General features: G+C 41.2%; 1 protein-coding gene across 1 annotated transcript in view; it reads left to right on the top strand.

The window, feature by feature from the left end:
• The first annotated feature begins 417 nt into the window (after positions 1–417).
• Positions 418–25,239, top strand: part of LOC307039207 (ectonucleoside triphosphate diphosphohydrolase 4-like) — a 31,652-nt gene continuing 6,830 nt past the window's right edge. Inside the window, exons 1-12 of the mRNA XM_079681050.1 lie at positions 418–967; positions 2,894–2,997; positions 4,467–4,652; positions 9,202–9,407; positions 11,512–11,662; positions 12,372–12,475; positions 12,591–12,650; positions 13,120–13,268; positions 14,109–14,275; positions 17,715–17,916; positions 20,247–20,366; positions 22,188–22,273. Of these exons, the coding sequence (XP_079537176.1) occupies positions 2,990–2,997; positions 4,467–4,652; positions 9,202–9,407; positions 11,512–11,662; positions 12,372–12,475; positions 12,591–12,650; positions 13,120–13,268; positions 14,109–14,275; positions 17,715–17,916; positions 20,247–20,366; positions 22,188–22,273 (1,439 nt within the window). The 5' untranslated portion in view covers positions 418–967; positions 2,894–2,989. The remainder of the gene's footprint in view (positions 968–2,893; positions 2,998–4,466; positions 4,653–9,201; positions 9,408–11,511; positions 11,663–12,371; positions 12,476–12,590; positions 12,651–13,119; positions 13,269–14,108; positions 14,276–17,714; positions 17,917–20,246; positions 20,367–22,187; positions 22,274–25,239) is intronic.

A 25,239-nucleotide genomic window follows, 5' to 3' on the forward strand; every position in this document is an offset into this window, starting at 1 on the left:
AGAAATCTGTGGGAGAAAAAATCTGAATTTGACAAAAAAAGTGAATTGTGAGAACATTTTTTGGAGAATTCTGAAAAAAGTCACACTTTTGAGTGAAAAAAAATCAGATTTCTGAGAAAACAGAGTCAGAATTCTGAGATTTGAACAGGTACTTTGGTACACCCCTGATGTTACCCTGTACAATTTAAATTCATGAAGAAAAATATTAAAGTTTCTGAAGCACAAGATCTTTGTCCTACAGCACCTGAATGCAGCAGCCGAATTTGATGACGTAGCTCCATAGCTCCACCACGGTTATGGCTAGAAAGGATCCGTCTATTGTAAAACTCTCGCGAGAGTTTGCAAGTCACGTGGCTGAATGTTTACGTTTGGCAGGCAGCCTTTCAGTTACGATCGTTAACATCGGTGGGCCACAGCAAATGATTGTGAGAAGCTAAACTATCTATTAATTATGTCAATGACAGGGAGTTTGATTGTTGAAATAGGGTGTTAGCGGTCTTGCTGTTCAAAGAAGAATGACAACACTGTAGATCACCAACACTATGGTTTATTTTTTATTCACAGGCAAGTCAACTTTGTTGCAGTAAAAGTCCCAAGATAGCTCGTGGTGCAATAAAATGTTCCCTTTCAGTGTTTTACTATTATCCTGCTGCATTAATGTGTATGTTACATCATGTTACTGCTGTAGATGTGTTTCCGAGCCGCTCCAACGAGAGTTACAACGAGAACGTGACGTCATATTTACACAAGACGGATCCTTTCTAGCCATAACCCTCCACCACGGGGCCGACCGGAAGTGTGTTGGATTTCCTGTTTTATCCTCTGCTTCGCCTACTTGGCTTCTTTTTAAATAAATCTCCGTGAAGAACAGCCGGATTATATACGTATTTACACATTATTTTCCGTTAATCAAACACTTTAACCACTGTCGGATTGGACTGTCATGGCGGAGGAAAGACACATTTAGGTAAGTTTATATACATATATATTTAAATCCACTGATAACCGTTGTGTTAGCTGGTTTCTAACGGTGTGTTGCTAACTTAACTGACATTTGATTATATTACATTACATTTCATCACATTAATACAAACAGAAACCAGTGCTGAAGCTAAAGTGCAACATGTTATATGTATATTAAGTGTGGTGTTTGTTTTGTCCAGCTGGCATGCTGTTCTGTGTTTTAAATGCTTCACTTGTATCTTATATAACAAGGAAAATAGCATATTATTACGTTTTAATAGCTGGTATTGTGAAGAACATTTGAATGCATTTTGGAAGGATTTCATTCAAATATCATTGGAAAATGTTTAATATAACCTCGAAGTACCTTTACCTAACACTAATGAAGTCATATACTTAAATGTTTCCATCTTAAGCTTTGTTCGTTTGTTATTTTCCTAACGGACGTAATGTAACAGTTTTAACGGTTGTAGCTTTTCTCAGACGCGGAGGGATACATGACTTGTAAAAAGTAACTACAATTCTACCGGTGATATACGCTCATTATCACGGCTAAGAACCAATCAAATTGCTTGATTTCACTTGTCCGTTTTATATGTTGGTTTATTCTTGTAAAATGTTTTCTAACTGTTGTTTGATTATATATGGTATACTACGAATTCATAAATTCTAGCACACTACATATTTGCTATGCTTTTACCTTATACTATATTATGATTTGCCATTTTATACAATTGAATGGTTATGTTACTCAATTATTTTACATCAATGTAACTTCCCTATTTTTTGTCTGCATAAGCTCTTGTATGCTATTCCTATTGGAGTTGTATATGTATCTTTTTACTTACTTCTTCTACTTTCTTTACTTATCTGTCTTGCTGTCCTCGTGCTTCTGCAACAGCTGAATTCCCTCGATTGGGATCAATAAGAAATAAAGTAGTACACGTGGTCGGTGTATATTTATAGACTAGAGTAATAATTAAATTAATTGAACCTGATGGGAAATTGCAACTTTACACCAGGCAGCAACGTCACATAAATGTAAAGAAATTAGTTAAAGGTCCCATGTCATGGCCATTTCTACTGATCATAATTCCATTGTTGAGATTTGTAACGCTGTGAGAATGGGTCTGAGGAGAGCATTTCTCCGCCATCCCAACTCGTCTACTACCAACGTTCAGGGAGCTCTATGCAAGTCAATGGGGCTCCCTGTTAGTTACCCAAGGGATCCTGGTGTGTGAGGAGCTCCGCGGATTGGTCCATTTGGGCCAATCCGGTCATTTGTTGTTGATTTGGGTGTTCACACGCCACAGAACCCAGGAAGAAAACAATGGAAAAAGAGAAATCTCCAACGAGGCGTTCTGGGGCAGCATAGACAGGTCTTCTCTGTGTTAGAGTTTGACTCGCTACAGGGTGTACTTTGAGGGTTTGTGACTCTGCAGACTGTTTACATGCAGAAAAACCTTCATAACAAACAAGGGGATGGGTGATAACCAGAAAAGCATGACATGAGACCCTTTAAATAGTATTTTAAAGCTATAGTAACTAGAGTAAAGTAAAAAGCGTGAATAGAAACACAACTAACCCAAAGACTGTACCATCAATGTTTGTGTGTTTTTGTTGTTGATTTATCGCCCCTTTGGTTTTCTAAAATACCTGTAATGCGTTTTTTATGTTGTGCTATACAAGGGTTAGATACTAACAGTGAAAATTGCCAAAGGTGACACCTCCAAATTCCTTGTACTACATTTAAAATATAACCGTCACATTAGACAGAGAAAATCAGCAAATCCTTGAGCGACTGAGAAAAAACATGTACATATATTGTTGTCAATAAGGTGTTCAGATGTTTCAGCTTTTCTACATTAGTTTGTTCACCTGCTAACATGTTAAATACGCTGTTGTGTTCTCTCCCTCTTCTCTCCTTCAGGCAGAAGGAAAGTCTGAACTCTGGACCGGGTCCTGATCACTGCACACACCATGAGGTGACGACTGTGACATCTTGTATTGTTGCCCACTGGGACAGATGGCAAGGTAATGAACTGATAACAGCATCCAAAGTTTCTATTACACGTGGAGTCTTTGAAGTGTTCAGGAACATGTTCTGCATGTGGAAGGGTGTGATTTGAATGGTAGCACTGACAGTTACACACCCTAAGATCTTGTTACATGTTAGGGGAAATGTGTAAGACAGCTCTATAGGAACTAAGATAAGATCAGATGTACTTTATTGATCCCAATTTGGGAAATGTTTGTGTTGCAGCAGCATCAAAGACATGGCATTGTACATTACAAATGTAAAAGACTAGAAATAAACCACAAAGTAGAACATATACACGTTGAATTGACAAATTAACAATAACAAAACAAAATATAACGCAAGTTATTATATATACATAAGTATGTGAGGGATGGAATATTAAATATTAAACTGAATCAGGGTGTCCGCGGGGTCTTAAAAAGTATTAAAAGTTGATAAATCAATTTAGCAAAAATGAAGGCTATTAAAAAGTATTAAAGGACATTTTCCAAGGTATTACATTTTGTAGCTTGTTTTCAATAAGTATCTAAATGGTCCAAAGAGGTTGTATTCTACAGTCTGCCTGAATGTAATCATTGCGTAGGTGTGTAGTGTGATTCTGTGTAGTTTATTTATGGCATCCCGTTGGGTTTGACGTCATCTGAACAGGACATCGCACGCTCACTGCTTGATAGCACGCGGAGGTCCGTTTACGCCGGTTGTTAAACAACATCGTTATGGGGAAATGCAAGTCTGCGTCCAAATGGTTGGAAGATAAGGAGGAAGGACAATCAATACTGTATATAGGGCTGGTAGATTATTTGGGTCAATAATTGATATCACGATTATTAAAAACGATTATACATTTACTTTGAAAACATCAATTTATTGGAGGAAAAAAAATGCGAACAGTATGTTTTTAACAGTTGATTACTCTCAACTTTAAGTATAACTCATCTGAAAAAACCATTAAAAAAAAAAAATCATACATATTTTTATAAAAAAATTAATAATACAAAAATAATCGTTATATTTCGATTGCGTTGTTTTCCTAATCGTTGCAAGCCATAATCGTAATTGCGATTTAGAATACGATTTAATTGAGTACCCCTAACTGTATATAGTCAATGTGAGGTAAAGTGTGTCGCCAATGTAACCGGCTAGAACTCCAAGTGGCGATGAAGTCTTAAAATGTATGGAAAGGGTCTGAAAAAAGGTCTTAAAAAAGTGTTCCATTTGACTTCAGGATTTCTGCATAGACCCTGTGAATATATAAATGTAAAATGTACAGTGTGATTTTAAGTCCAAGAAAAGGAAATAAGCAAATAAAGGGTCATTTATACACTTTCACATGAAGCGAGCAAAGCAATCACTCCACTGATAATCAAACATAGAATGCAGGTTCCTGATTCAAATAAATCATGGACTAAACGTAAATGTTCTTAACATTAATTCAGTCTTCCCCCTTGCTCCTCCTCCCCAGGATCACGTTCTCCTGCCTGCCGGCCTCCTGGCACTGCAGCGTGTCCCTTCTGTCTCTGGGCTGCGCTCCCAGGCAGAGGCTGCTGCTGCTGCTCTTCATCACCTCCACCCTGCTGCTGCTGGGGACCTACCAGAGGCAGCTGTGGGGCCTGGGGCAGCAGCGGAGGCCCGGCCACCGAGTCAACAAGTGAGTCACAACGAGTCACAACGAGTTCTGCACAAGTGTGATCTTTAAACCCTGTTAATTCTGGGTTTAGGATTTGAACCATCGTACGATACGATAGTACTTTAAAGGTCCCCTATGTTACTGTTTTTCATCAATATATCACAGGTCTCAGATATATACAGAGCCTGTCTCTGATTGGCTGAATCACCAAACAGATCATTGCAGCATTACCCATAATCCCTTCTGTTTCAGCGCTGTTTCCAAAGTGCTGATTCTCTGTCTGTTACTTTAGATGAAAATAAGGAGCCCCTCCCCACGCCCCTCTGAGAGACGTTTGGTTAGAAAGAACACAATGGTGCTCTAGGAGGAGATTCAGGAGATAATGGGGGGGGGGGGGGGGTTACCTTGGTTGCTTATTGGCTAATGGTTACACAAGACAAAACCTCTTTATGACATCATAAAGTGGCCAAAATCTGATCAGCTCAATTTCAGACAGGTTTTTATAGAAATGGATCAAAAAGAGTGAGAGAATCTTTGTTCCTGAAACTTTCAGAGTCTCTTTCCACAGAGGGGAGACATGTTGATGTAGAAGAGACATGAAGAAGAGGGGACACATGTTGATGTAGAAGAGACATGAAGAAGAGGGGACACATGTTGATGAAGAAGAGAAATGAAGAAGAGGGGACACATGTTGATTTAGAAGAGACATGAAGAAGAGGGGACACATGTTGATGAAGAAGAGACCTGAAGAAGAGGGGACACATGTTGATTTAGAAGAGACATGAAGAAGAGGGGACACATGTTGATGTAGAAGAGACATGGAGAAGAGGGGACACATGTTGATGTAGAAGAGACATGGAGAAGAGGGGACACATGTTGATGAAGAAGAGACCTGAAGAAGAGGGGACACATGTTGATGTAGAAGAGACATGAAGAAGAGGGGACACATGTTGATGTAGAAGAGACATGGAGAAGAGGGGACACATGTTGATGTAGAAGAGACATGAAGAAGAGGGGACACATGTTGATGTAGAAGAGACATGAAGAAGAGGGGACACATGTTGATGTAGAAGACACATGGAGAAGAGGGGACACATGTTGATGTAGAAGAGACATGAAGAAGAGGGGACACATGTTGATGAAGAAGAGACCTGAAGAAGAGGGGACACATGTTGATTTAGAAGAGACATGAAGAAGAGGGGACACATGTTGATGTAGAAGAGACATGGAGAAGAGGGGACACATGTTGATGTAGAAGAGACATGAAGAAGAGGGGACACATGTTGATGTAGAAGAGACATGAAGAAGAGGGGACACATGTTGATGTAGAGGAGACATGAAGAAGAGGGGACACATGTTGATGTAGAAGAGACATGGAGAAGAGGGGACACATGTTGATGTAGAAGAGACATGAAGAAGAGGGGACACATGTTGATGTAGAAGAGACATGAAGAAGAGGGGACACATGTTGATGAAGAAGAGACATGAAGAAGAGGGGACACATGTTGATGTAGAAGAGACATGAAGAAGAGGGGACACATGTTGATGAAGAAGAGACCTGAAGAAGAGGGGACACATGTTGATTTAGAAGAGACATGAAGAAGAGGGGACACATGTTGATGTAGAAGAGACATGAAGAAGAGGGGACACATGTTGATGTAGAAGAGACATGAAGAAGAGGGGACACATGTTGATGTAGAAGAGACATGAAGAAGAGGGGACACATGTTGATGTAGAAGAGACATGAAGAAGAGGGGACACATGTTGATGTAGAGGAGACATGAAGAAGAGGGGACACATGTTGATGTAGAAGAGACATGAAGAAGAGGGGACACATGTTGATGTAGAAGAGACATGGAGAAGAGGGGACACATGTTGATGTAGAAGAGACATGAAGAAGAGGGGACACATGTTGATGTAGAAGAGACATGAAGAAGAGGGGACACATGTTGATGTAGAAGAGACATGAAGAAGAGGGGACACATGTTGATGTAGAAGAGACATGGAGAAGAGGGGACACATGTTGATGTAGAAGAGACATGGAGAAGTGGGGACACATGTTGATGTAGAAGAGACATGAAGAAGAGGGGACACATGTTGATGAAGAAGAGACATGAAGAAGAGGGGACACATGTTGATGTAGAAGAGACATGGAGAAGAGGGGACACATGTTGATGTAGAAGAGACATGGAGAAGTGGGGACACATGTTGATGTAGAAGAGACATGAAGAAGAGGGGACACATGTTGATGTAGAAGAGACATGAAGAAGAGGGGACACATGTTGATGTAGAAGAGACATGAAGAAGAGGGGACACATGTTGATGTAGAAGAGACATGAAGAAGAGGGGACACATGTTGATGTAGAAGAGACATGAAGAAGAGGGGACACATGTTGATGAAGAAGAGACATGAAGAAGAGGGGACACATGTTGATGTAGAAGAGACATGAAGAAGGGGATTTAGCATAATATGTGACCTTTAATGTTCAGATCAAGTCTGAAATGCTCCTTGCATCACAGCAGCTCCATGTGTAACATCAACAGACAAATATCAAAACACGATCCCTGAGAGAAAAGCTGCTCAAAGAGCCTTCAGCGTGCATCTGATCTTCTTCTTAGGTCTGATTAAACTAAAAGTAGAAAACCGCGTATGAAGAGATAACATATTTCACTATCTCTAACTATCCTTGGTCACGAAGGAGAACAGCTGCAGTCACTCTCACACAGTCCCCTTGAGCTGTCAGGCCTCGGAAACTAATGAGATAACCGTGTTCTCAAAGCTTGTTATCCAGCAACAAATGTTTCCGTGTTCCCATGAATGGAAACAAAACCGGCATATAGTCAACTCTCCTGTGACATGTCTCCATGCTGTAATGTTCAAAAAGCTGTGCTGCTGCACCTCTTTTCACCCTCTGTCTCAAACCAGAGCCCAGTCTGCTCTGATTGGTTAGCTGGCCGGCTCTGATGTGATTGGTCAACCGCTTAGAGATGTCCCGCCCGTTAGCCTATCACGTACAATAGGGCTGCACGATATTGAAAAAAAACTGACATTGCGATTTTCCCCCCCTGCGATATGAACAAATACAGGAATTGAAGTAAAGAGCGTTTTTTTTGTCCGCAAACCATCCTTTCTTGAACTTTAACGCTATACGATCGGTATTTTTTTAAACGATATTCAACCGGATTGTTACGTCCCCACTAAGGTCTAGGGGACCTGGAGACAATAACATACAACCAATAAAAATGAGGGAGTCAGTGTAACAGTTGACAAAAGGTTTATTTTGTATAAACCCAGAATCGAACAGACATATACTTGAAACACTCGGTTGGTGAGGAGGAGGAGGAGGAGTCAAAGGATTGTGCCAAACAAAAGAAACAAGCATAACAAAACCAGGCCTCTCTACATCTATCCTTTGAAACCAAAACTCAAACAAAAAAAACCCTCACTAACTAAACTACAAAGAATTTGACAAAACAATATACAGGGGTGGCAACAATCCGCTAACCTAGTGTGTCTGAACATTAGTTAGCTACGTGGTGAGAAATGTACAGGGTACCCCAGACTTACCTAACTCCTCCACCTCTCAACACACACACTTTCACAAAGGTCAGACAATTCAAAGATCATGAGTTGTTAAACACTGCAGGCTCCTTCATCAGCAACAGGCCCAGAGTGAGAGAGAGAGAAGACTTCCTGGGTGCCTCCTTTATGGTCGGCCCTGGCTGCTGATAGGCCAGCTGAGGGTGAGGAGATCCAATCAGCCATCAGATTCAGGTGCACTTCGTCTGAACCTCGTTATAGCAATGCAGCACACCTGGGTAGAGGAACCAAAGGGAAAAAGAAACAGGGAATACATACAGCCGTAACACGGATGAAGGATTTTAGTCACGGACTTCTTTATTTTAAGTGATCAGAGCAACGAGCTGAGCTAGCTCGGTTATCCTGCTGTGATCTGATCAAGAATGGTTGTGATTGGTGGTTTGCTGACAGAGCCTGCATGCCACTCACTCAAGTACCTTTTCCTTTTGTAGCAAGCAGCAAAATAATTGTAACATGACGTGTTTGAGTTAATTTGCCTCCTCAAAATCGCTGGAGTGCTAGCCAATGGAAGCACAAGTGTGTGGGAGAGAAACTCCCCCTTTAGGAAACAAGGGATTTTAGCCTTGCAGACCATTTACATGCACTAAAACCTTTTGAACACACTGCTGGAAAGGGAAACCCCAAAAAGCAGAATAGGGTCCCTTTTTAAGATTCTGAAAACCAAATGGAACATATCAAAGGTATGAGAACAAGAAGCTAGTGACCATATACAGAGTAGATAACGTTCAGGAGCAGGTTTTTCATATCCTAATGTGTTAACCTACAACATGCACTATTTCTGTTTCTGTTTAATGCGTTCACTTGTTTGATTGTGAAGAACCGGAAGTGTTACCGGACGTTGTGAAGTGTTACGTGGGAGTTACGTGTTGTATCCAAAGATGGCGGTGTGCTGAGGTGAAGTGTCGTGCTCAGAGGAAAGTGTGTCTTATTACCGAGTAACAGATGTTCCCTCTCCTCCTCCTCCTCCAGGTACCTCTCCATCGCAGAGACCATGGAGGCCACGGACGTCCTGAACCCGGCTCTGAACTACGGCGTGGTGGTGGACTGTGGCTCCAGCGGCTCCAGGGTCTTTGTGTACTACTGGCCCCCCCACAACGGGAACCCCCACACCCTGCTGGACATCAGACAGATGAAGGACCTCGACCGCAAACCTGTCGTCAAGAAAATCAAACCTGGTGAGGAAACGGCAGCTCAGTGACGGCAATATGGACAACTCAAATGTCCGAACGCAGGATGTACAATGTTTGTTAAAGGCTAAATATGTGTTGAATTACCCTTTCTAATGAAGTAAGGGGCTGCAGATAAATTCTAGCCTATACATCGTACTGACTTTTTAGCACAGATCCTCCACCATAATCATTTAATATATATTTGAATGATAGCGAAATAATAATTAAAAATCATCGTTCCCTCTAATATTGTGAAACATATCGTAATTACAAATTCGGTCAAAATCTACTCAATCAATTTTTTCGGAAACTTGAATCCCTAATCTACATTTTATTATTATTATTAAGTAATAAATATTATTATCACAATTGAATATTTAGTATGTTCTAATGCTTTAAATCTGAAACTTAAACCATAATAACATGTGCCACATGTGCAGTAGTGAAACGGAGAGAAATTCTTCAGACATTTTGTCAAACATCTCCTAAAAACCACAGATTTCTTCACTTCTTGTTGTTGAGTGACTTTACAAAGGTGCCTTTGAGACGCAGACAGCCCCCCCCCCTCCCCCCCCACCGTGTTTGCGACTTCTTGGTGCCAGCATGAGGATCATTACTTATCATTATCTGTCCCTTTGGCTCACAGCCAGAAGAAATGAAGGGCAGAGTGTGCGACGGAGATAAGACTAGAAGTTGAACAGGATTAGAACAGATGAGCTCTCTGAGTTTCCCTTGTACGGTTAACCTCCTCATTTGATGTCAAATTGATGGGATTGTCATGACTACCGGTGGTTTTTGTCGTGACGTCCGTCTGTTTAGTCGTTTCAGCAGAAAGCACCATTCAGTGCCTCTGTCTTTATCTCAGCACACAGATTAGATACACTGGGTGTTTTATTTTTCCAGGAGCAATAGCTAAAGCACACGTGGCACTTTGAAACCTGGGACCAAATGTACCAACGTTTTATATAGAAAACACTTTTTTCTTACATTGCTCTCTTTTTATTTCACAGTTTGAGTTTCTTAGACAGTCTGATCAGCTTTTTGTGAAAACATGGGCTTCAACAAACCGTTCAGATTGGTCTCAACCTGCTTTGTCACATACAGGTTCTTCTGGTGTATACTGCAGCTCACACAAGCCAATCAGAGCAGCCGGGGCTTTTTTGGTAGGCGGGCTTTAAGAGACAGAAAACAGAGCATTTCAGACCCAGTTTACAGGATGCATGGACATTTAGTTTTTGTGTGTGTGTGTGTGTGTGTGTGTGTGTGTGTGTGTGTGTGTGTGTGTGTGTGTGTGTGTGTGTGTGTGTGTGTGTGTGTGTGTGTGTGTGTGTGTGTGTGTGTGTGTGTGTGTGTGTGTGTGTGTGTGTGTGTGTGTGTGTGTGTGTGTGTGTGTGTGTGTGTGTGTGTGTGTGTGTGTGTGTGTGTGTGTGTGTGTGTGTGTGTGTGTGTGTGTGTGTGTGTGTGTGTGTGTGTGTGTGTGTGTGTGATCCCGGCTCATGGAAAGTAACACATACCCAGTTGAAATTGGTAAATAGGAAGTTGTTTTAATGACACAATAACGTAGGCAACAAAAAGCCACGATCAAAACAAAAGGCCACAAAGGCACCGGTTTAAATAACAAACACAAATAACTAAGGTAGAATCTTTAAATAAGAGCTTTCACAAGTTAATACCTAAACTAAAAAAAAGAGAACCTCACTTTTAAAGTGGAAAAAGGAATAAGGCTAACAAAAATAGGCAGTAACAAAACACAGTCTGTGTACACGTTAACCACAGTTACGTTGTACAAACAGATTTATAGACACAAGCACACATATGCACACAACCTAGTTAACCACTTTGAACACAACTAACACTTTACTGAGCGAGTGCCGAGAGACGTCTGCCACAGAGTCAGACCTCTCCCGACTAACACGGTGCAAACATGAATTGAACTCAATAACAGGTTGAGTGTATGTGACTAACGAAGAACAAGTGCCGTGTCAGTTCAGTTTGAAGGGTGTGCTTCTTTAACTTAAGCTGTGTCTCTTGACTTAGCTGTCTTGTGAGCACACTTGTGAATGATGTTTAGTTCTTGCTGAAATGTGTGTGTTGTTGCCGTCTCTCTCAGGGATCTCCACCCTGGCCACCTCTCCCACTCGGGCCAGTGATTACCTCTACCCTCTGCTGAGCTTCGCTGCTGCTCACGTCCCGAGGAGCAAACACAAAGAGACGCCGCTCTACATCCTGTGCACCGCCGGCATGAGGCTGCTGCCGGAAAGGTAACTCATCACTACTCTGGGGGTTTCATTTCATTCATTATTTGATTTGATTTATTACGAACGTGTAAATCAGGGGTGTCCAAACTTTTTTCACCAAGGGCCACATACAGAAAATTAAACGAAGGGCTGGGCCGCTCACTAGAGGTATATTGAATTTAGGTAAATGATGGTTGATATTGATGAAAAAAACCCTATCAGAAACAATGCCCGACTGTTTTGGACGTAATATGGTCGGTGTTTACATTAGCATCGCTAACACTCAGAGCTAACCTGTACTGGAGAGCATGTGTGTGAAGAAGCAGGAAGTAAAAAGGAACTCACCTTGTGGTATAACCGGCAAGAGAGAAAGCCTTTGAGCTCCATACTGTTTCAGAGAGAATCCTTGATAATCCATGATATGGCGTTTCATCACGGCAGTATTTAGTTTAGACAGTAGCTGCCGGGTCCCGCATGAGCTCAGACCCCTCCTTTTTAAAGCTTTATACCCAGATCAGCACTTTTGAAACAGGAAGTGAAATAGAGGGATATGAGGCATGGCTAGAATGGGTGATCTGTTTGGTATTTGGAGCAAACACTTCATAGAGATGTTTTTATATACTTGTATATATCTGAGACCTATGCTATTGCCTACAAATAGCATGATAGGTGACCTTTAAATAACACAATGGACTGTGGTCATTTTCCCTTTTGACTGCTCCTCTGTGTGCAGCCAGCAGACGGCCATCTTGGAGGATCTGATCACTGACGTCCCTCTGGATTTCGACTTCCTGTTCTCCAGCTCTCATGCTGAGGTCATCTCTGGGAAACAAGAAGGTGAGCAGCTCGATGTTTGCTGCTACCGGGTTTAGTTTTATTAACTCAATTAAGAGAATGCAACCCTAAAAGCATGTCTCTCTAACCACTTCCTGCCTGTTTTGTGTCCCTGCAGGAGTGTATGCGTGGATCGGGATCAACTTTGTGTTGGGCCGCTTCGACCACGCTGATGATGGTGAGTGTGAAGCTGCTAACAAGATTCAAGGATTTTGTTGACATGTGTACATAGCTACAGTGTAGATATATCAATGGAAAGCTTAGGTCACAGGCTCCTCCCACAGTGCAACACAATAACAGATACAATAGTGCAAGTAAATACAAATAAAATAGAATAGAAATAGTGACAGGACCATCTCTTGTTTGACTTTGTTTCTATACACAGTATGAATGTATGTGTATGTATGTATGTATGTATGTATGTATTTATTTATGTATGTATGTATGTTGATGTACGTGGGTATTCTATATGTGTGTGTGTTTAAGTTTATACATGTGTACCATAGATGTGTACATGACGTGTAGATATTTGTCATTTCAAACAACCCCTGTGTATTTTCCCGTTTTTATTTTATTTTCCAATTTTTTGTTCAGGTCACAGTTCCCAGAATCAGAAGATAACATGAGATCTGCTTCCTGTTTCTCAGAGGAAGCCACAGTGGAGGTGACGACAGGCTCTCAGAACCAGCAGCCAATCAGCAGGCGGCGCACAGTGGGCATCATGGATATGGGCGGGGCTTCACTGCAGATCGCCTACGAGGTGCCGAGCGCCATCACCTTCAGCTCTCCACAGGAAGTAAGATCTGTTACTGGAGGAGGGTTCATGATAAGATAAGACGAGAAATAAACAAGAAAGTAGAAAATATACATGTTGAATTAACAAATGAACAATAACAACAATGAAATAAAAAGCAAGTTATAACGGCTGCTGATTGTGTTTAAATTAATTGTGGCTTAATCTGTGCACCTAATTAGTCATTTTGTCCGTTCAACTTAATTCATTCATTAAGAATACCCATCGCAGAGGCATAACATGTCTTGTTCTTGTGCAACAAACATTTGCTTTCATATTAGATGTTACTATAAATAGTTATCACTGCAATAAACCGAATTTAATTTTGTCGTAATGTACATTATTTAATTTCATATTCTGTTGTTGTGCATATCATATTCTATTTACATGTATATCTAGACTTCTTGCACTATTTTGTTTCTGTATATTTGTATTTGATTATATATGTTGCATTGTTGGAGGAGCTCAGGTCAGAAGAATGTCATTTCTACACTGTAGCTTTGTGCATCTGACAATACAGCCTTTGAATCTGAATTTGAATGTGGCCCGCATCTAAACATGGTGAAGCAGCGTTCAGTTATTACGCTCCAAATATCTGGATCAAACTCCCAGAGACCTGCAGGTCCGCTGCAACTCTGACTGTTTTTAGATCCAGGCTGAAGACTTTTCTTTTTGCCACTGCTTTCACTTTTATAAAGCACTTTGAGTTGCCTTGTGTTGAAAGGTGCTGTATAAATAAACTTGCCTTGCCTTGCAGTGAAATTGAGTTTGACACCCCTGCATTAGATGTTAGGAACAGATGGACGGCAACATACAGGTATTGACAATGTTTTGTGTGTCCAGGAGGAGGCGGGGAAGAGTGTGTTGGCAGAGTTTAACCTGGGCTGTGACGTGGAGCACACGCAGCACGTCTACAGAGTCTACGTCACCACCTTCCTGGGCTTCGGGGGAAACATGGCCCGACAGCGCTATGAGGACCAGCTGCTCAACAACACCTTCACCAAGAACAGGTACACACACACACACAGACAGACAGACAGACAGACAGACAGACAGACAGACAGACAGACAGACAGACAGACAGACAGACAGACAGACAGACAGACAGACAGACAGACAGACAGACAGACAGACAGACAGACAGACAGACAGACAGACAGACAGACAGACAGACAGACAGACAGACAGACAGACAGACAGACAGACAGACAGACAGACAGACAGACAGACAGACAGACAGACAGACAGACAGACAGACAGACAGACAGACAGACAGACAGACAGACAGACAGACAGACAGACAGACAGACAGACAGACAGACAGACAGACAGACAGACAGACAGACAGACAGACAGACAGACAGACAGACAGACAGACAGACAGACAGACAGACAGACAGACAGACAGACAGACAGACAGACAGACAGACAGACAGACAGACAGACAGACAGACAGACAGACAGACAGACAGACAGACAGACAGACAGACAGACAGACAGACAGACAGACAGACAGACAGACAGACAGACAGACAGACAGACAGACAGACAGACAGACAGACAGACAGACAGACAGACAGACAGACAGACAGACAGACAGACAGACAGACAGACAGACAGACAGACAGACAGACAGACAGACAGACAGACAGACAGACAGACAGACAGACAGACAGACAGACAGACAGACAGACAGACAGACAGACAGACAGACAGACAGACAGACAGACAGACAGACAGACAGACAGACAGACAGACAGACAGACAGACAGACAGACAGACAGACAGACAGACAGACAGACAGACAGACAGACAGACAGACAGACAGACAGACAGACAGACAGACAGACAGACAGACAGACAGACAGACAGACAGACAGACAGACAGACAGACAGACAGACAGACAGACAGACAGACAGACAGACAGACAGACAGACAGACAGACAGACAGACAGACAGACAGACAGACAGACAGACAGACAGACAGACAGACAGACAGACAGACAGACAGACAGACAGACAGACAGACAGACAGACAGACAGACAGACAGACAGACAGACAGACAGACAGACAGACAGACAGACAGACAGACAGACAGACAGACAGACAGACAGACAGACAGACAGACAGACAGACAGACAGACAGACAGACAGACAGACAGACAGACAGACAGACAGACAGACAGACAGACAGACAGACAGACAGACAGACAGACAGACAGACAGACAGACAGACAGACAGACAGACAGACAGACAGACAGACAGACAGACAGACAGACAGACAGACAGACAGACAGACAGACAGACAGACAGACAGACAGACAGACAGACAGACAGACAGACAGACAGACAGACAGACAGACAGACAGACAGACAGACAGACAGACAGACAGACAGACAGACAGACAGACAGACAGACAGACAGACAGACAGACAGACAGACAGACAGACAGACAGACAGACAGACAGACAGACAGACAGACAGACAGACAGACAGACAGACAGACAGACAGACAGACAGACAGACAGACAGACAGACAGACAGACAGACAGACAGACAGACAGACAGACAGACAGACAGACAGACAGACAGACAGACAGACAGACAGACAGACAGACAGACAGACAGACAGACAGACAGACAGACAGACAGACAGACAGACAGACAGACAGACAGACAGACAGACAGACAGACAGACAGACAGACAGACAGACAGACAGACAGACAGACAGACAGACAGACAGACAGACAGACAGACAGACAGACAGACAGACAGACAGACAGACAGACAGACAGACAGACAGACAGACAGACAGACAGACAGACAGACAGACAGACAGACAGACAGACAGACAGACAGACAGACAGACAGACAGACAGACAGACAGACAGACAGACAGACAGACAGACAGACAGACAGACAGACAGACAGACAGACAGACAGACAGACAGACAGACAGACAGACAGACAGACAGACAGACAGACAGACAGACAGACAGACAGACAGACAGACAGACAGACAGACAGACAGACAGACAGACAGACAGACAGACAGACAGACAGACAGACAGACAGACAGACAGACAGACAGACAGACAGACAGACAGACAGACAGACAGACAGACAGACAGACAGACAGACAGACAGACAGACAGACAGACAGACAGACAGACAGACAGACAGACAGACAGACAGACAGACAGACAGACAGACAGACAGACAGACAGACAGACAGACAGACAGACAGACAGACAGACAGACAGACAGACAGACAGACAGACAGACAGACAGACAGACAGACAGACAGACAGACAGACAGACAGACAGACAGACAGACAGACAGACAGACAGACAGACAGACAGACAGAGAGACAGACAGAGAGACAGACAGACGCTCAACAACACCTTCACCAAGAACAGGTGCACACACACACACGGACGGGCATACACCTACATTGGTTTAGAAACTGGGTCTTTTGGATTTAAGGCTAAGACTTTTATGTAAAAAGTGAATTTCAACAATTACCACTAGGCTTGACAACTAAGTATTAATCACCAAAGAAAGCCAACCTTTCCACCAATGAACCACAGACATTGATTTGACTACCTCCCAGGTCTATAGCTCAAATATTTAGCTGTTAATTTATTCTGTGGGATAAAAGACTGTCCCCGAGTTCTGCTGGTCTATTCATATCTCCTGTTATGATTATGATCTCGAGTGAGTCCACACATTGACTGTACGGCAAGGTTTATTTCTAGAGCACATTTTGACACAAGGCCTTTCAAAGTGCTTCATAAAAAACATGAATAGCATTAGGATAGTGCTACAGACGCTCGTTATACAATTACAACGAAATGTAATTAGAAACAAACTTACAGTGCCGTGTAGGACATGCAAAAGACTTTGGATTTAGGACAAGTCTTCAGTCTTGTTTTAAAATAAGTGAGAGTTGCGATTTTCTGGGAGTTTGGTCCATATATATGAAGCATAATTATTACGCAGCGTTTAGTTATTATTAATAACTAAACGCTGCGTATCCATGTTTAGTTCTGACTCTGGCAGAAGATCAGAAATGTATTTTGGCATTTCAGACACAAAGGAGAACACAAACTCTTGTTTCAATGCCTAGTGATGGCATGGTCTTATATTTCAACAGTTTTATGGAAATGATTTTTGAAGATTGAAAAACATCATATGTGTAATTTGTGGCACAATTCAAACGGCATCGAAATATAATCTTTCTCTCTCCATCGACTTCAACACATAATTTATCCGAAATAAGGTCCCATGGAGCTCCCCGGAGAGGGAGGGACTTCGCCTCTCTATAAGTGTACATGTTTTGTTTTAAAATAACTGCCATGTGTGGAATAAACAAACTAATAAACAAATAATAAACAAATAAATAATAAATGTTGGTCCTTAATATGAAATGTTTGTCTCCAGGCTCCTGACCACGCAGCTGGGTCTGAGCGAGGACAAGCCGTACCTGGACCCGTGTCTCCCGCTCAGCCTGCAGGACAGCGTGGTGAGAGAGAACCGGACCCTGAGCCTCAGAGGGCAGGGGGACTGGACCCGGTGCCAGGAGGCCGTCAGACCCTTCCTGGGGATCCACAACGGCACCATGTCCCCGGGGGGAGTCTACCAGGTACCAACTTTGACCTTTTTGTGTTGTTTCTTTTATGTTATATTGTGTTTTTGCGTTCTTAGAGAAGCCTAAGACCTAAGATTTCCATAACACATCGGAAAACATTTAGTCTTATCCAACAGTCTTACGGTTGCCGAGCATTCAATTCATAATGATTCATTCCTAAGCTCCTTTGAAAGATATCATGTGCAACATTTCAACATAAAAATGCCCCAAGCTGATACATCTGTGCTGTATCATCTTTTTGAGTTGTGAACCGACATTATCCCAACACTAAGAATTCATTGACAGTATCCATCCACTCTGATATTTTGAGGTGTTCAGGAACCCTTCTTATTCATATGCGATTAAAGACACACAGCAACATCACAACGGCGGGGGGGGAAACTACGCAACCCTGATTTGTGCATCGTGTAGACGTCGGAGCTTTCACTTCAAAACTCACTTATTCCCTCTAGCTTTCAAACTCTGATCAACACCCCCCCACTTTACTCACACTTGGATGAGGACTACTTTTTCTGTTTCTGATTTGATGTACAGCGTCTTTGAGCTCTAGGGAAAGCGCTATAGAACTCCGATATATATTATTTGTGGGGGAAACTTCTGAAGCAATGGAGAGTCAGGACTCAGAGAGACACGAGGAGAGCTGGAGCTTTGATGGCAAACGCTGACGGTTTATTACGAGCTTCGGACGGAGAATTCATAAGACATGTCACGGGCCATGGTTTGAGATGCCAAAATCAATTCTGAAGAACTCTACCCCAGACCCGTGTAGCTAGTTCAGAGAGAATAATCAACATGCTGCATAACAAGATAGAATCCTAACACCTCTACCAGCTGACGCCAACAGGCAGGAACAGGAAGACAGAACACTGAGAGCACAGCAGCCAAGGCTACAGGTGTCTGTGCTCAGTCAGGACAGCGTGAACTGATCAACTGGGTCAAAGTTATGGGTCTTGGGAAATATTTCCCCAACATTATTATTATTTTTTGTCTCTTGCTTTCACCTTTATGTGGTTTATTTTATGTTATATTGTGTTTTTTGTATTTTTTGGAGAAGCCTAAGACTCAAGATTTCCATATCCAAAACTACGCGACCCAGATGTAAAAATGAAATGTAATATTATTATTGAGCTGTAGCTATCGTGAACATGGCAAATAAAGCCTCTTTGAAACCTTCACGTCACTACCAAGGTCTTATGATGAGAAATAACACGCATAAAGAAACTCTGAGAGCAACGAGTCAGTTTTTGTTGGAGCTGCAGCGAAAGGCCGAGGAAGCAATTAGACCGTTTTTCATTTAAAAAAAGGACAAACCGTTTGATAACCATTGATCGTTAAAGAAAATAAATGGTGTTTCAGCCTCGAAGATATTTATAATTCTCTGTTTTTATTGAGGTTGCAAAGGGGCGGAAAATCTCCGGTAAATGTCCATGGGAAGTTAAGCTGGGGAATTTTGGAAATATTCCATATTGGAAACCTTCCATGGGAATTTATGGGAACTAACTGGGAATTGAGGGCAAAGTAATCTAATTGTATCATATCCAAGCATACATATAAACACTTTGTTTTGTCATAAGAAAACATCCATGCAAAATTATACAATTAAAAAAAACAGAACAAGTTTTAATGATTTTATTGAACAATCATTTGTTTCATTGAAGAACAAAAACATGAATGTGGAGTCAGATATTACTTCTAGAAATCATGTATGCACGTGATGGAGGAATGCACAGTGCCTGTAGGGGGTGTGGCCTCAATAGCCATGCAGTGTGCTATGTGCATGTGATTGAGGAATGGCATGGATATTCAAGTGTACTTGAATGGCATCTGTTTGTTTTAGTCAAGATTATGCTAAAATATACTTTCCCCAACTATATTGAAGTTCCCTATGAAGAGCCAACCTTCAATTTAGAAAATTCCCGTTTATTCCCTTAAATTCCCGTTTATGGAAAGTTTCCATCTTTGAAAATTCCCGGAATTTTGCAACCCTAGTTTTTATACATCTTTGAGTTTTGGACTGACAAAACAAGACTATTAAAGACATCAACTTACAATTTGAGAACCTAGAATACATATAATTAACACCTTTTGACTTTTTAAACCTAACAATTAACCGGTTGATCTAAGAAACACTTTTGCTATTGTATTTATTGATTATTAAAATAGTTGTTAGCTGTTTATTGAAATGTTTGCAAGAGGTAAATCAATTTGTAGGTCAATAAATAAGGATTTGAGTTTAATTTGACGTCCTGTTTTGTAAGGAGAGTACTTTATTGTGAATTCCTTTTTGAACTGATTTGATTCTAATGCCATGTTTTGTGTTTCAGGCTCCCATCAACTTCAGTAACAGTGAGTTTTACGGCTTCTCTGAGTTCTTCTACTGCACGGAGGACGTTCTGCGGCTCGGAGGACAGTACGACAGCAGGAAGTACTCCAAAGCTGCTATGGTACTTTATTTTAATATATTTGTTATTGAAATTTGGCTGCAAACAATTACAGTGTGTTTTAAAGACATAGTAATAATTGTACATCTTAAGTTTGTCTGACCGAAATGTGTTTTTTTTTACACAAAGATAAAATAAAAACAGTAAAGTACAAACAATACGAACATTAGGGAGTGACCAGGACTTCACAGTAAAATCATACGATTCTAAAAATAAAATCCGGCCGATGAGGTTTTACAAAATCAGTCTTTCTACATCGTGACACAAATAGTTCCAGTTTGTGATTGACAGATGATGTTATCCTCTGTGACTACCCGATTTGCATGTCTGACCGATTTGCACTGCTCAAGCGCGAGTTGGTCCGCCTGTTGGACAGCTACGTACGGAAACCCAAACAGGACATTTGACGTCCGTTCTGGTCTAATAACAGAGTTTTGTTCTTGAATCAAAATTTTTTTTATTATTAAAAGTAATTTCCCTTTCCAGGAATCTCAACAGAAAAAGTTTCTCCGGACTAATACATTTCTAAGTTAACAATTAGATATTAATTATGAATGCTATAAATGATTGCATACATTTACAGTGTCTTATTGTTCCAGTGTGAAGGCTGTCAATCAGACGTTAAACCCATTTCTCCCTTATTCTAAGAATCTACTTAACCCACTAAAAGGATTTATTCTCAAATGACCGGGAAATTACGTTGTAAAAACAATAACTCATCATCTCTCTCGTTCAGATTAATGCGGTTGGTTTTTTGTTGTTCTTTGCGAAGCGCCGCTTTTTCAATGTCCTGTTTGGGTTGCCGTACGGTCCAATATGGCAGACCAACTCGCGCTTGCGCAGTGCAAATCGGGTAGACACTGGCCGTTTCTCAATCTCGAGGAAACTGGCTTACAAGCCAATATTTCAAGGATGCTACGTCACCGAGTGCCGCCGAAGGACTGTTCCAATCTCCAGCATACTTGGAATTCCACCGAGGCCGCGTCCTTGGTTTGGGGGTAATTTCGAGGCTGCATATGGGTAGACTTCGCGTCCTTCAAATCCCCACAATGCTTTGCACACGGACTAATTTCCCCAAATCTGTCAGCGGAAAATGTAAGGCGGGGCCTCTCATATGACGCACACCTGCACACTTGCTACTAGCCTGTTCCACTCTTCGTTTCCGAATGCCAGGAAAGATTCTTGCCTAGCTTCTGAAGGAAGTGACTCGGAAGACATGTGCTACCAAGCAAGCATCCTCGCGATTGAGAAACGGCCACAGTCACTACCCGATCTGCCGCCCTGCCCTATCTGCAGTGCGCATGTGCGAGATGGTCCGCCATATTGGACAACTCCGTACGGCAACCCAAGTAGGACACTTGACACAGTGGCTTTTGGCAAAGCTCAAAAAGAAAACTGGAGAGAGATGAGTTATTGTTATTACAACGTGACTTCACTATTATTTAACAACTCTTTTTATTGGGTTCTTTTATTTGGGGTTAAGTTCATTGTCAGAATAAGTGAGAAATGGATTTAACTTCTGTTTGACAGCTATCATACTGAATAAATATTTACTGTGAATGTATGCAAAAAAATCGATTTCTCACTTATTCTGACAATGTGCTTAAATACCCAAATAAAAGAACCCAATAAAAAGAGTTGTTAAATAAATCACATAAATGTCCACTTTAATATCCATCCATGCGTTTAAAGTTGGGCGATCTGGTGATAACCACTTCGCTATGGGACTTTTTCAAGATTAATATCTCTATCCAAACAAATGCTGATAATAATAATAATGATTATTTGTTGTTTATATAAAGTTTGTTGTTGTTGTTTCTGCAGGACTACTGCGCCACCAAGTGGTCGACCCTGAAACAGCGTCTGGACAACAAGCTTTTCTCTCAGCAGGCCGACATCAGCCGACTCAAGTGAGTTCATCTCTTCTTCAACAACGTTTAAATGATGCACAGCTTTCATTTGATTTACTGTCAAATGTGGGTTTTATTTTATTTAAATGTTTTATTTGTCATTTTGTTGAACAAGTCAGAAACAAAACAAACAACAATTATAATTATTTTATTTATTATTTTAATCGTTTATTCAGCAGGGACAATGCACAGTGATGAACACTTAAAACATTCAAATGTATCAAGCATGCCAGATTTAGCTTTGAGCTCATTTCCATCCGCAGTCCCTCACATAAAACATTTAAGAAGTTTACATTTTACAAACATAACAAAAACAAAATACATGATATGCAAAAAGTGCAAAAGAGCAAGAGCAGCAAACCCAAGTATTTACCCCATGGCAGTACAATATAGCAGCTACGGCATATAAAGTGCAAGAGAAGATACAAGAGATACCTAAAGTGCGAGAGGAGATACCCCTGAGTTAAAGTGCATTTAGCGGTGATTACACGTCTGTTTGTTTCTCAGCCATTCTCTGAGTTGACCTCTGAAGCTATTGAGAGAGGGACAATCCCGTATCTCAGTTGGGAGGCTATTCCACAAAGAGCTGCCTTTAATTAGAGGACATTTTGTCCAAAAGTGGTCCGTCTGCGGTGGACCTCACAGTCTCCTCTGGTTTCTGACCTAGTGCTGCGTCCAGTGTGTTTTCTGTGGATGAATTCCCCTAAGGGAGGGAGGGAGGGAGGGAGGGAGGGGGTGGGCGGGCGGGCGGGCGGGGCATGTAAACATTTATAAAAGAAACATATACTTTTAAAGGACTTAAAATGGTAAAAACTCAAGAAATGGTGTTTATCTAGGATGGTCCAGTGGTGGTCTGAATTTGGCTTTCTGTCAAACACCTTGATAGCTCTCTTGAACAGCTGTTCTATGGGTTTCAGGTTTGTGGCACAAGCAAACGAGCAGTTTGTAAAACAGTATTCAATGTGGGATAGAATCAAACAGTGGAGGTATGACTTTCCAGCACTGACAGTTAAGAAAGGTCTGATTTGTTTAAAATGTTGCAAGTTGAATTGAATGGTATTGGATACTTCCTTGATATGTTTCTTAAAAGTCAAGTTCGAGTCCAGTATGACTCCAAGATACTTGAAGTGGGAGACTAGTTCTAATTCTGCTCTGTTTAAAAACACGTTGGATCCTTATAACAAAAAGAAAGAGAAAAAAAAACGTTCAAGGTACAAAAAACAAAACAAATAAATGCATTCTCGAATAGTCTCTCATGTTCAACAGGGGCAAGACACAAGAAGCTTACAAACGTTTCTGGTCCCCCCTCTAGCGTACATTTATCTTGAAAATAAAAGATTAGGTCATCGTCATCCGTGATGTATTGGGTTCATTGTTTTAAACAAATATATATTTATTTTTTGGTAACACTTTATATCAAGGTACACATATTCACCATCAACTAGTTGTTCATTAACATATTAGAGTCAAACTACTAGCTTATTTGTTATGAACAAGACTTCCCTTCCAAACAGGGAACATGGGTTAGGGGTTAGGGCTAGTTATTCTGAGCTAGAAATACCATGTTTCGTTATTTAGACACAATTAACACTTTTAGTTTCATGTCTTGTTAGATAAGAATAGATCATATTTGTTAGGTGTCATTATGGGGGAATTACTATTCTTGTGGTACTGCTGCTGCATATTGAGCATATTAAGACCCACTCATGTGACAACTTCCTTACTTGCAGTAAATAAGCACTAATTAGAGAGTTATTAAGGAAAAACTCTTAGCTGATGGCCTATTACTTGTAGAATATGGTCTTGTAGAATAAGGCATTAATAAGAGTTTAATACCCCCCACCAGAGGGAGCCAATATACTGCTAATATGCATGTTAGTTAGCAACTAGCTGATGGTGAATATGTGTGCCTTCATATAAAGTGTTACAAAACAACCAAAAGGAAATAACAAGCATCCCTTCACAGGTTCTGCTCATAACCAATTGGGATTTGGTTTCTAAATAATAGTTTTAGTTTAGATAAACAACAATATTTCAGCTCATCAGTGCAGTTATTCCACAGATGGCATTTGTTGTGATGCATTGAAAGTTTTCTGCGTGTGGCAGCAGGCAGCTTTTCGTCTTGTTAAATCAAAACAGATGCTAACACGTCGTTTATTCACAGTTCAAATATGCACATTATCATTTCAACGTTCAACACATCAAACATTGTTTTTTGATTATTACAGCAAGTCAGGTGTTTTTGAGCTGTTAAGCACGTAATGTATTCACATGCTCACCAATTCAAACTACTTTTACACCTGGAAACAGGAACAAATAAGCAAATATTTTAAACTCTAGAGGCGAAAGCGGCTTAAATATTGTTTTATAGTTGTTGTTTGATTAAGGTTTGTTTACCTGTCAGCAAAAACAGCTACTGGCGAGCCAATGGCTGTGAAATTGTTCAAATTGGTTTGTAACTCGTCAAACATTTTGTAATATTTTTCACTTTCTAAATATAAACCAGGCTTAGAAGAAGTTTAGTGCAGGGCTTTTTTTTTTTTGAGAGTTAACACGATGCTCGTCAGCTGGGTGTGAATTTCTGGAGAAAGCCAACTGTTCTGCCAATTAACAACAGACATGTAAATGACTTCACCAACACCAAAGTGTAAAGCTCAAATTTAGCACCAAGACTCAATTTGCTTGAATCATTTCTGGCTCTTAATTTCCCTGTTTTAAGAAACCAACTCATCTTCAGAGCAATCATCAGACATGATGCTCCCTGAAGTTAAATGATTTCAATGTGTTCAGGATTGTAGTGCAACAGGAAACAACACAAACTATCTCTAGTGGGTTTTTTAAGGCACAGTTTTACGTCACAGCTTCAAATGAGTGATCTTTTTTTGATGGTGACTTTTCAATAATGAGAAGCTGCTCTGTGAGAACAATGACATTTAAACTATCCATCTGAAATAACCAGGATAAAT

This window comes from Notothenia rossii (assembly GCF_949606895.1).
Source record: "Notothenia rossii genome assembly, chromosome: 1".
Taxonomy (NCBI): domain Eukaryota; kingdom Metazoa; phylum Chordata; class Actinopteri; order Perciformes; family Nototheniidae; genus Notothenia; species Notothenia rossii.